The sequence below is a fragment of the Chionomys nivalis genome, chromosome 22, assembly GCF_950005125.1.
Source record: "Chionomys nivalis chromosome 22, mChiNiv1.1, whole genome shotgun sequence".
NCBI lineage: Eukaryota > Metazoa > Chordata > Mammalia > Rodentia > Cricetidae > Chionomys > Chionomys nivalis.
The window spans coordinates 39403773-39417126 of NC_080107.1; the positions used below are offsets into that span (position 1 = coordinate 39403773).

The 13354-nt window shown below is 41.1% G+C and overlaps 1 protein-coding gene across 4 annotated transcripts in view; it reads right to left on the bottom strand.

Moving 5' to 3' along the window:
- Positions 1-13354, bottom strand: part of Ehmt1 (euchromatic histone lysine methyltransferase 1) — a 141039-nt gene that overhangs the window by 50811 nt on the left and 76874 nt on the right. For all 4 annotated transcript variants that reach the window (XM_057754931.1, XM_057754934.1, XM_057754933.1 and 1 more), the window contains exons 9-10: positions 10269-10406; positions 5109-5254 (exon numbers count right to left, since the gene is read on the bottom strand). In XM_057754931.1, the coding sequence (XP_057610914.1) occupies positions 5109-5254; positions 10269-10406 (284 nt within the window). The remainder of the gene's footprint in view (positions 1-5108; positions 5255-10268; positions 10407-13354) is intronic.

The window sequence follows — 13354 nt, forward strand, 5'->3', positions numbered from 1 at the left end:
TTGGTTTTTCGAGACAGGGTTTCTCTGTGGTTTTGGAGCCTGTCCTGGAGCTAGCTCTTGTAGTCCAGGCTGGTCTCGAACTCACAGAGATCCGCCTGCCTCTGCCTCTCAATTGCTGGGATTAAAGGCCCCGGCGCTCAAGGACAATTTTATTAGCTTAGAAGGAAAAAAAAAAAAAAAACCTTCCAGGTAAGCAAGTTATAAATATCAGAAACTGTCCACCTGGAAGAAAAAGGAGAAACAAAGCTATGCCATTTAAGTTGGAATGGAGGTGAAACACACGGCAGACAAGCAGTGAGGGAAGAGGCTTTAGAGAAAGAGTAAGGAAGACCACATATCAGAAAAAGGCTATTTCACTTCTAGCCAGCATCTGAAAAGACACAGAAAATAGAAAAAAATTAAGTTATGCCTTTCTGATTCAGACCTCAGAAAGGCAGGTCCAGTAAACCACTTGCATCCTTGACCTGCTGGGAGCTTAAAAGTCCTTACACCCTCAGATGTCCAAGAAAATCAGGAATACTAAACATCCAGAACTTTCTTTCACAGGAAAGGACATATAACTTGTTTTTTCCAGAAGGTTAAGAATTAGAGGTGACTGATGGCCTGGTTATCCACATTATCTGTTGGGCCAAGCCAAATTAAGCTCCTACAACCAGGACATGAGGTTGGATAGTAATCTAAATGACCCTTATATTATATTGAAAAGCAAGGGGCCTCCTCCAAGCTACCACAACCGGGACTGAAGATATCTAATAGGCTAAATGACTCCTATATTATCTGTATAGACAAGGGCTTTGCCAAGCTCCCACAACCAGGACCAGAGGGTGGATCATAGCCCAGATGGCCTCTATGCTATCTGTATTACTGAGACCAGGCCATATCCTTCTTCAGGCCCTTAAGCTAATACAGACAGCCTTTCTCTAAAACCGATCTTCTTGGAAGAAATGGTATGTAGGCTGAGTTGAGTTCCAGCGTAATTATGCTTCCGTGTGCACTGGGGCCTGTATTACATCAGGAAACTTTCCCCAAAATATACTGTGCTTAAATATGCTGGCAATAAACCACCAAGCATCAGACTCTAAAAGCTTGATCCAGTATGATGAAGTTACACTGAACCAAGTTTTTATTCTCACCTCTTTCTCTACCTATCCTGACCCCACTATCAAACTTTCAGCACTGCTACACTGATATCAAGCTGTATGCTTGCACTCTGCATGGTTCTGTCACCTATACATAACTCTCTAACACTGAAATAAAAACTAGACCTCAGATAGGTGGTTTTGGTTTTCCAAATGCTTACTGTGTGAAAGCTTAAGAAAGAGAATTCAGGGGGCTGGAGAGATGGTTCAGTGGTTAAGAGCTTTGCCTGCTCTTCCAAAGGTCCTGAGTTCAATTCCCAGCAACCACATGTACTCAAACCATCTGTAATGAGATTTGGTGCCCTCTTCTGGCCTGCAGGTATACATGCAGGCAGAACACGAATACATAATAAATAAATCTTTAAGAAAAAAAAAAGAAAGAGAATTCACAAAACTTCAGCATCTTTTGACATGAGCCAAGTGTAAGGTTATTTGACTTTAATAATATAAAAAATTAACTCCACCAAATATTAAAATATAAAAGTTCATAACAATATTGTAAAAGAAAAACTTCAGAAGCTGAGGGAGAACCAATTTGGTATCTTAATTCTGCTAGACACAGAGTAAAACTCTCATTATCTGTGCTGCTTTGCCCGCTAAGAGGCATACAACTACGTAACAAAGTGGATGAGACTATTTCAGCCAATAAATGCACAATCCATGGAAGAATTATAGCAGCATTTTAAAACCTCCAATGCATGATGAAGTTAAACCAACATCAGTGAAAAGTATCTATCATGTGCTAAATTTGGTACAGCATTCCCACAGCCTTGCAAAGAAACTGGGCTTAGTCAGGCAGTGGTTGCACGCCTTTAATCCCAGCACTTGGGAGGCAGAGGCAGGTGGATCTCTGAGTTTGAAGTCAGCCTGGTCTAGAGAATGAGTTCCTGGACAGAAATCCTGTCTCAAACCCCCTACCAAAAAGAAAAAGAAAAAAAAAAAGCTGATCTGGCCTTTGCAATTCTGTCAAAGACTCAAAGAGATCTGTTGAAATGCACCTTAAGTATAAGAAACTAGACAGAATCCAAGCACCTTGAAAAGCCCCTGTTTCTTGGATTTGGCAGTTCTACCAGAGGTCACCTGAAATATGTGGGTATGGGAGCCAGGTCTAATTATTATATAACCAAAAAAAACTTATAACAAATATCATACAAAGAGAAACAAAATTTCTAAGAAACAGAACAAACTGCAAAGGAGAAAATGAGAAGCAAATCATACCCAACACACAGCATAGAAGTCAAAGCAAAAAGCCCTGTTCTGAGGAGAGGGAGTTTTAGCTAGCTATGCGTTCTGCCTTTGCAACGTAAACATATTTCAAGAATGCCACACTACTCCAGCAGATAAGGAAGCACTACTCTATAACAAAAAATTCTAGCCAGTGATGGCAGGGAAAAAAAATAAAAATAGAAAATTGAACCTGAAACAAAGCAATAAGCACAGTCAGTAATCGATCAGGTGTCAAAACCTGTAAGAAAAAACCTGATGAGGAAGGACAGGAAGTTGCCACAGAAACTCTATCATGCTTGCCTTGTGGTATGTTTTCTGTGCCAAGGTTAAATCATACAAGTCTTTTTTTTTTTTTTTTTTGGTTTTTCGAGACAGGGTTTCTCTGTGGTTTTGGAGCCTGTCCCGGAACTAGCTCTTGTAGACCAGGCTGGTCTCGAACTCACAGAGATCCGCCTGCCTCTGCCTCCCAAGTGCTGGGATTAAAGGCGTGCGCCACCACCGCCCGGCCAATCATACAAGTCTTAAGCCTTAAATCTACCCACATCTTCAGATTTAGTTTTCAAACAATGAACACTAAGGAGAATGACATAAACAACATAAGCAAGCCATCAACTAAATCAGTGTCTGGGATCCATTTACCTGTAGGTCAGTGGCACAAGGAACTAGAAGAAAGGTGGCAGAAAAAAACATTCAACTTCTAATACAGGAGCTGGTGAGATGGCTAAGCAGGTAAGAGCAATGCCAACACTGACTCCCAAGTGCTGGGATGGGCATTAGTAGCTCACACCTGTAATCCCAGCACTCAGGAGGAAGAGGCAGGTGGATCTCTTTGAGTTTAAGGCCACCCTGGTCTGAAAAACAAGTTCCAAAACAGAGTTATTACACAGAGAAATCCTGTCTCGGGGAAAAAAAAAAGCAATGGCTACTCTCCCAGAGGACCAAGGTTCAAATTTCAGCACCAACATTTTGCAACCATCTGTAAATCCAGTTCCAGGGGATCTGACATAGGCTTCTGCTGTCTGTGAGAAGTAAGAATCTACATGTGGTGGTAGACATGCAAAAATACCCAAACACATAAAATAAATAAATAAAACTTTTAAAAATCTTTGATTACAAACATACCAAAAAACACTGGAAACAACACGTGAATTCTGCTTAGTCCAATGAGAAAAGAAACATGTAAAAAAAAAAACAGAAATCCTGGGACATACATATATGGACCTTAAACTTTGAGAAGATAAACTTTGAAATCAAGGCAAGATTTCACTGGAACTTCCCTAATACCCACGTCAAGAGAATGAGAGAACCAGTGGTTTTCAAACTGTGGTTCCTGGACCAGGGCATAGTAAAAATTAAAGCTTTAGAAAAGCAAGACTCACAACACAGGCCAATTCCACTGAAGCAAAAGTTCTGGCTGTATCACTAGGTACTAGGGACAAGAATAGCTGGACAAGTCCTCAGTAGCATCAGCCCACAAACACCTGACCCAGCACCACACTAGGCCCTCCCATTAACTGCCTAAATCTAGTAATGTGGGCAGGGTGGACTGCTAAAATAACCTCTATTTCGCCTTTTCCTGGGCCTGGACAGATGCCCTAGCCTTACTGCCTTCACCTATGAAGCACAAAGAAACTTCAGGGGCAAATGTGATATCTCATGGCCATATCCTGCACACTAGACATATGCTATACTGTTGCTGTCAAAGACTTCAATCCTAAAGCTTACAGTTAAAACTCAATTGTTAATTAGTGAGAAAGTGTCCAAAGATCAAATGGCCAAAAAACCTTACTAGAATGCAATAGGGAAAAGATAGAAGAAGCAAAGCACCAGCTACTGGCCAGGCCTTCTCCCAGAGCACAGGTGGTCAGATGCAGTAAGAGTATTCCAAAGGTCTTGTCACAGAAAAAAGTACTTCTAGTAATGCAACATCAACAAGCTTGCTGCTTGCTGTCCCAGTCCCTACCAATGCTTTGTTCACCAGCAGCCAAGTAGCATGATAAGCTGAAGAAAAATAAAACTTGCCAAAAATTGAGAAATTTTTAGAAAAAGCATTGTCTCTGCACATTGCCTCCTTGCTTTTTGCCAATCCAGAAGGAATGAGGGTGAGGGATCATCAATCCTCCCAGGTGTATGTGAGACATGGCAAGAAGTAATCAGAGCTCATCAGAGGTGATGGGGGCATGCTAGGCTGAACCTGTCCCAGGCACGGACACACTGAAGAAACCCTCACTTTATTCACTTCTCAGTAAATACAGCAAGGTGGTAAAAACCTTTGTTTTATGTTTCATGACAATGCAATATTCCACTTTCACCCAACCACGGTTTGAATGCTATCACCCTTTTTAAAAAAAAAATTTTTTAAGGGAGTGGGGTATATAAGAATGAATATGTCCACAGAAATTGGAAGAGGGCAAGTGGATCCCCTGAGGCTGGAGTTACAGGAGTTTGTGAGTCACTCGATGTGGATGCTAGGAACTGAACTTGGGTCCTCTGCAGGAGCAGCATGGTCTATTTACTAGTGGGCCATCTCTAGCCACAACGTTCTTGTTTTGTTGTTGTTGTTTATTAAAAAAAAAAAAAGCAAGCCTATCAGCTCTTATTATTATCTGCTCCACCACTTTGACAAGCTTGTGTGGGTTCCCTGGTAATCTGACAGTGCTGACTAGGATTTAACAGGAAACGCTGTGATTCTGAAGCATGACAGTTCTTGTTGCCATTTTAAGGAAAAATGAACGTGCTTACTTCATGATCCACGCTCTCAGTGGCCATGCACTGGTTGTTGGCCAGGGTGCTGATCTCACGGCTCTTGGGGGTTTCCATGCGGCAGCTGCAAAGAGGCACTTCCTGGAGGCCATCCGTCTCCAGCACATCCGGACCATTGGCCAGCCCTAAGTCACACAGACACATCAGCTCAAGCAACCCTGACCTACAAAGGGTCGTCCAGAGAACAATCAATTACAGTCCTTACAAAGATCATTTATGAACTGAAATTACACATCAGTACTACTCAGGGAAAAGTGTTCACATACTATTTTGTAATATCCTACATGTAAAGTAAGGAGGCACATTGTGTCTTACCCACAAACTACCAAATCCCCCAAGACTACTTATTAATTTATATTTCTAGGGTCTATGTCATAGGCCAGGCAGCATGTTCATCAGGAATTCCTAAATCTGGTTTCCAAGCAAGAAAAGCATTCACTACATATTGAGATATTATTTTCCTTATTTGGTTCTAATTTATATCCATAAAAAGAAATTCCATTTAAAAGGTTTTACTGATGGTTTAATTGTTACCTAGAATATTATTCACCAACAAAAGAATCCATATATTAGGCAGAAGAAGGAAAACAAAGAAAATGGGGTCCATCAGATGGCTTTGGAGAGTTAAAAGTGCATGTTGCCAGGTCTAAACACCCAAATTCAATCCTCAGGACCCACACGGCAGAAGAACCAAAAGTTAACAGTTGTCCTTTACTCCACACATGCCTACACACATGACATGACAGACAGACAGATACACATATAAACAGAGAACCAAACACCACAGTGAAAACATAAGCCATGAGGCCCAAGCAAAGCCTCTGCACTGCAAAGCTGAGCCCATTCACTCTCAGAGAACATGCAAAAAGGATTCTGGGATCTGACTAGTAACTTCAAAGACTGCTTCTTCCAAAGACACTGGAGCAGACCATGTCCTCTTTCTTGTGAAACAACAGAGATAAAGGTGAACTGAGTTTGAACAGTATTGCAGCTCTGAAAATAATTAATATTCACACCTAAAAACAAACTAGGACTGACAAGGTGGTGCAGGCTTTTAATCCCAGAACTTGGGGGACAGAGACGGAAAGAGCTCTGAGTTCTAGACCAGCCTGAACTACATATCAAGTTCTAAGCCAGCCATGCTACACAGTAAGATCCTGTGTCAAATATTAATTAATTAAAATAAAGACTCCCATTGAGACCAAACCCAAAGAACCCTGAGGACCCTAAGCCAGTAAAGACCTTACTCACCTCATGAAAACTAATTTTGAGCTATTTCTTCTGAATATCCAGATTACAGAAAAATGAAACGGTTAAGTTCAGCAACTCAAAACCAGCCAAGTTATTTATCGAGGAACTTACCAACAGAAAAGAACAAATAATTATAACCAAGTAATTATTTTTCTGGCCAACTTCCAGTTCGCTCAACACAATCCTTCCCTGAAATCCCTCAACAAGCCCTGAACTGCTTCTGGTTTGGAGCTGCTGCCTGATCTACAAATTCTTCAAACTCTCCATATACACACAGTGCTTCTTCACTTGGTCTCTAGCTATGCTGAACCCAGGGGTCCAACTTCACCCCTGGCCTCTGGAAAACAAGATTTGGGTCCTAACTAATCTACTCCCCACAGAGAACTAATAAATGAGGGAAATGTAGGTGAGTTGGCAGTGTTTACTTGGCATGCACCAAGACTTGGGCTGGATCCTCAGCACTGAATATACTAGGTGTGATGGTCTATGATCACAGCACTCAGGTGTAAACGAAGACATTGGTTTCCTGGCCACATAAAACTGAATAATCACACGGAAACTATATTAATTACAACACTGTTTGGCCAATGGTTCAACCATACTCCTAGCTAGCTCTAAAAACCTTTTTTTCTTTTTTTGGTTTTTCAAGACAGTTTTTCTGTAGCTTTGGAGCATATCCTGGAACTAGCCCTTGTAAACCAAGCTGGCCTTGAACTCACAGAGGTCCACCTGCTTCTGCCTCCCAAGTGCTGCGAATTAAAGGTGCGCACCACCACCGCCTGGCTAGCTCTTAAATCTTAAATCAACCCATTTCTATTAATCTATGTATCACCATGAGGCTATGGCCTACCACTAAGGTTCCAGCGTCTTTTTCCTTGGGCTGCTAAAAGAGTGTGCCTGACTCCACCTTCTTTCCTTCTCTATCTGCTTGGGATTTCCCACCTTGCTATATTCTGCCCTACCATAAGCCAAAGTACCTCCTTTATTAACCAATGGTAATAAAACATATTCATAGCACACAGAGATAGAGGTAGAAAGATCAGAAGTTCAAGGCCAACCTGACAACATAATGAAGTTAAGGCCAAGCTAGGCTGAGACCTTGTCTCAAAGACAGTTTAAGAAACAAAATAAACAAGGGATAGTTTAGCCACAAACCTCTGTGGAAAAAAGAGCTAGTGACATGTAAGTTTAGCTGTCTGATTTCCCTCTAGTAACTACACCTCATAAGATCAGAACGTCTAGAGCAAGACTCAAGCCAGAATCACTGAAAGTATAAAATGGGCCTTCGAGGAGTTCCCATTCAGCAATAAATAAATAGGGGAACAGACAGAAACGCAGAAAGTGGTCAGGAACTGTCCTCCTGTCGCACCGACCACGTGTGGCTGAGGTGAGGCGAAAGAGAGCACATTCCTGGACAGCACTGTCAGAACACGTCCATCTACGTAGACGTGCGAGCTTCCATCTCCAAAAGAGAAGGACTACAGAGACATCAAAAGAAATGGCTGACACAGTTTTCTGCACACTGTCAGAACACGGTTCAAGAACGGAGTTGTTCCAGGCAGTGGTGGTGCACACTTTTAATCCCAGCAGTCAAGAGGCAGAGACAGGCAGATCTCTGTGAGTTTGAGGCCAGTCTAGTCTACAGAGTGAGTTTCAGAACAGCCAGGGCTACTCAGTGAAAAGCTGTCTTGGGGGAAAAAAAGAGAATTAGTGTGTTTATGAGAAAACACCCAAGAAACCAACCAACACAAGAGTCTTTTCAGTGATTTCAGTTTCTTCAAAGACACAGAATTTGTCCTTAGAATGTACTTTACTGCCCCTTCCCAGGTGTAGTAGGTGGGAGTGAGTTTACTTCAGACATTACAACTGGCTGTTTTATTATATGCCTCTGTGGAACATGCAACTTACTTGCTACAAGTGGCTTGCCCACCACCTGTGGCTTGCCCTTGTGATTGTACTCTTTACTCATGTGACTCATCTTAACCAGAGTATAAACTGTCAGATGCTCTGACTAAAGTTGGCTATTGCATGAGACCTTAGTCTGCCTTATTTTTGGGCTCCATCTCCCCACATCCCACCACCTCTGGAGTGGTAAACAAACACAACCTCTCTTCTAACCTTGGGCTCTCCTGGTCAGCTTGTCTTCACGCAAGCTCAAATCCTTAGCCTACTACCTTCACACACCTCTAAGCAATTACAGTGGGAAAAGACAATGGAAGCACAAACATTCACTTAGGTCCTCAGCTCAAGTCTAGACCCTCTTGTACCAAAACTGGATTGAGCATCTGAACCAAGTGACCAACTTAAGCAAACTCTAAGATCTTCACTCATACTCCCAGCACTCCTACTACCTACCTTCAGGTATCTCAATTTCATACTCTAAAAATGAAGACAAGTAGGCAATGCTGTTTTTCTTCAAGGAACTGATTCTCTAAGTCAAAAGTAGTTTGGTGTATACAAACCAATCCCTAATTGATTAATCAGAGGTGATCAATCACAGAAAGGTCAATATTCAAAATGCCATAGAACCCAAGGAACAGCACTACAAACTGCCCCTTCTCCCTCCTCTGTAACCTTGATACCACCCTTCTAGATGTGCTTCCATTCTTAAGACTTTATCATTTCATTTACCACTTTTGGCCTTTATTTGTATGAGAGATGGATCAGGATATTTTACATAGAAGGGCCCCTAAATGCCATCACAATATCATGTTTATTCACCTACAACAGGCAGGGCTCTGTTATACAGCACTGGGGTTGATGTGAAAAAGTACTAACGATTTTGTGATTACAATTAAATTTCTAACCTCCCAAATCTAAAAGTTTTGAATACTTAAAATACGGTTCTATTTAGCTTAGAAGGGAGGCATAAGTACAATGGGGCTTTATGAGATTTAAAAAGGTTTGTGAAAAGAAAAGAAAAAACTCTTCTTTGGACAAATCCAAGATCCACATGAGAGGTAAAAGGTATGGTTTACTAAATTACATAAGTAAATCACAGCTTCCTAAGAATTTAAAATCTTAAAAAGCTGGGTATTTGTTCTTTAAAAACAATTCATTAAATCCCTAGAGTAAAATATAATTCTATAATTTCAAAATATAAACAGAGTGTAAGCAGCTCTGGGGTCTTACATTTCCCCTTAACATTATATTTCATAAAGGTTTTTAAAATATAATTAGAGTTTTCACTGTTAGGTTTTTGAGTGATTTAAAGAAAGGGGAGCAGAAAGTGAGAGCAAGTCACAATGATTCAGGCACAATGGCAGATACGACTGCACCTGTGACTGGAGGCTGTACTCCACTTCAAACCCAGCGGAGCACGAGACCAGAAGACAAGCTACAACCAACCGGAGATAAAACCAGAGACCATTTAAAGGCACAATGAATCACATTCAGAGGAGGGTGGCATCTTTTTCATCAAGGATTCCACACATATCAGGCTCACAACTGGGAAACCACTAGCACCATAAACTAGGCATCAGGCAATAGCTACTCTGCTCTTAGGGGGCTCTCACTCACACTTTCTGTCTTTCTCTCGAGAGTGACCTGGCAAATGCATTTGCATCACGTCTTTCAGTCACCTTTAAACAATGCACTTTATCAGCTGGGTGGCGCACACCTTTAATCCCAGCACTAGGGAAGCACAGGAAGGCGGATCTCTGTGAGTTTGAGGCCAGCCAGGTCTACAAGAGCTAGTTCCAGGACAGGCTCCAAAGCAACAGTGAAACCCTGTCTTGGGAAAAAAAAAAAAAAAAAGAGAGAGAGAGAGAGAGAACAAAACAATGCACTTTATCAAACTGTCTATTATTATCCACCAGGGGGCATCAGGGTAACACAGAACTAGATCAGTAAGCAAGCAAGATGGTGTAGTCATACTCCAACACCAACCTTCATTTTCTGTCTGGGAAGACAGAATTCCTCTGACACGGAGATCCAGGGAATCCAGAGAAACTTCCATATACCCAGCGCTGTCTCCCAGAGCTGCCTGCTCCGTGCTTCCTGGGGATGACTTACAAGTCTCGGAACCTATACACAGAATGCATACATCATGAAAACCGCCCAACAGCGAAGACCAAAGAGATGGCTCCATAGGTAGCAGTGCTTGTATCTAAGGCTAACAATCTGAGTTCAATCCATAGAACCCACACAGTGAAGAGAACCAACTCCCATAAGCTGTTCTCTGACATACATAACATGGCACACACAATAAAAATGCTTCTGTTTTAAAAACCCAAAATTAAAACACAACAACAAACTCAAACAAGAGGCCAGTTTCCAAGAAAGGCACTAATTCTGATGAACACCTGGGCCACTTCAGTTTCAACTATCATTTTATTTCTTGTACATTATTTTATTAAGTCCCATGAATACCCAGTTTCACAAGAAAAGGGCTGATCAAGAAAAAAACGAGAAAGCCAGGAATTATGGTTCATGTTTTTATCCTAGCACTTCGGAGAACATGACCACCGTTGGGTACACAGTGAATTTCAGGCTATCCTGAACTGAGACTCCCACCCATCCACTCAGGGGAAAAAAAATTCATGACCATATTACTACATTCGGTTTTTAAGATTAAAAAGAATAGATTTATTTAGTGATTTTATGTTTATCAGTGTTTTACATCACGTATGTATGTGTCCCACATGAAGATCTGGTACCCTCTGAGGTCAAGAGTGCTGAGTCAGCCGGGCAGTGGTGGGGCACGCCTTTAATCCCAGCACTCGGGAGGCAGAGACAGGCGGATCTCTGTGAGTTCGAGACCAGCCTGGACTACAAGAGCTAGTTCCAGGACAGGCTCCAAAGCCACAGAGAAACCCTGTCTCAAAAAACCAAAAAAAAAAAGAGTGTTGAGTCCCCTGGAACTGGAGTTACGGACAGTTATGAGCCCATATGTAGATACTGGGACTTAAACTCTGGGCCTTTGGAAGAGCATCCAATGTTTTTAATTGCATAATGATCTTTCCAACTCCAATTAGTGCAATCTTATATCCAGATCTGCTAAGTAAAAACTGATAATAATCAAGAAAATAATAAAAAATATGATAAAGGAACTAGATCTGGCAGTTCATGTCATTAATCCCAACATTTGGGAGGCAGTGGCAGTTGGACCTCTGAGGGATACACAGTAAGACCTGTCTCAAAGAAAGAAAAGTGATGAATTTTTTAAAATTGTTTTAGAGTTTAAAATAAAATGGAAAAATCTAAGAGTTTGAAAGACCCACTAACATGATGAAACAATTTAATGATGTAGAACCCTGTGCCTGTGATGATACCAGCTTTCCTGCTGTTTTAGCCCACAGCTAAAGATGCCCTGGGATTCAGCCAACATCCAACCCATCAAACATGGTAGTCTATGAAGTACACCACTCACTTAAGGGCAATAAAATCTAAACATATATAAAGATGGAAGGATCCAAAGAGGACTAATTCCAAAATTAGTTTTATAGGTCATCTAGTAGGGACAAAAATTTATGTAGGCCCTAATCTTTGTGGACAAGGGAGGGTAGCAGCAATAGGCCAGCCTGTCCACACTTCCCAAGATAGCCTGAGAGACCTGCAAAATATTGAGTATTTCCAACTACAAATACATTTCAAGAAGAATCCTAAAAAGTGTGTATACATTACATAATACTTAACAGTGGCAAAGGGTGGGTGACTATGTTTCAAAATGAATCTTCTAAATATTAGTATGCAATATTATGTAAATGACGAGAAATAAATGAATCATTAATACAGAGGTATGATACAAACATATTTTAATTAAAACTGATTCTGTGCCTAGATCTTAGACAACAATTTTCAAACATAAATAGATTTTGCAAAATTTTAAACATTTTATATAAAACAATAAAATTCACATTATTCAGTAAATATTTAAGTATGCATTTTACACTTTGAAGCCAAAATGGCAAAAACGGACTCTCTACCCTCAAAATTTCTTTTAGTATTGGATCCACAAATACTTGTGAAAGTCCACAGTTGAAACCGCATGGATTTTCTGTTCTCAAAGGGCAACCTGCGGTGAAATAAATGGCAATGTTCAAGAATGAATGGGCAGAGCAGGTGTTCAGGAAGGACACAAGCCCTATATCAAAAATCTCTGTAGTCCTTCCCATGTCACGTGGCTGTCTCATAGACACTAGCCCACAAACCTCCTTTTCTGTCAGAAGCTAAACTGACAACTGAACAAAACTGTCTGTGTAGCATAAAGATAATAAGCAAATAAGTAAATGAAGCAGATTAGAAAACTCAAAAAAGAAGCCGGGCGATGGTGGCGCACGCCTTTAATCCCAGCACTCGGGAGGCAGAGGCAGGCAGATCTCTGTGAGTTCGAGACCAGCCTGGTCTACAGAGCTAGTTCCAGGACAGGCTCCAAAGCCACAGAGAAACCCTGTCTCGAAAAAAAAAAAAAAGAAAGAAAACTCAAAAAAAGCACCTACACACCACTGTTAATAAAAGCCTCAAGGCAATAAGTAACACTAAGAGATGGCTCGGTGGTTAAGAATACTTGCAACCTTTGAAGAAGGCCTGAGTTCTGTTCCCAGAACCCAAAGAGTGGCCCACAAGCATCTGTGACTCCAGTTCCTGAGAATCTGACATTCTCTTCTGACTTCTTGGGTCACCAAGCATTTACATAAGAGCATACACAGGTAGAGACACTCATACACATGAATAATAAGTACATCTTTAAAAAAGAAAAAGTAGCCGTAGTTTATTGATCCACTGTAACAGATCAACTGCACAGGTAGAAACGGGAGCCGACTCCTCACATATTCAAATGCTGCCTCGTTACATTAAGGATATACGTGAAAGCTGAAAATTTTCAGAAGAAAATGTGGAATAAACTCTGGTAGCCTGGTTTATTCAAAGATTTCTGTTTGTTTGGTTAGTTGGTTTTTGGTTGGTTGGTTTGTTTGTTTGTTTGTTTTTCAAGACAGGTTTTCTCTGTAGCTTTGAAGCCTGTCCTGGAACCA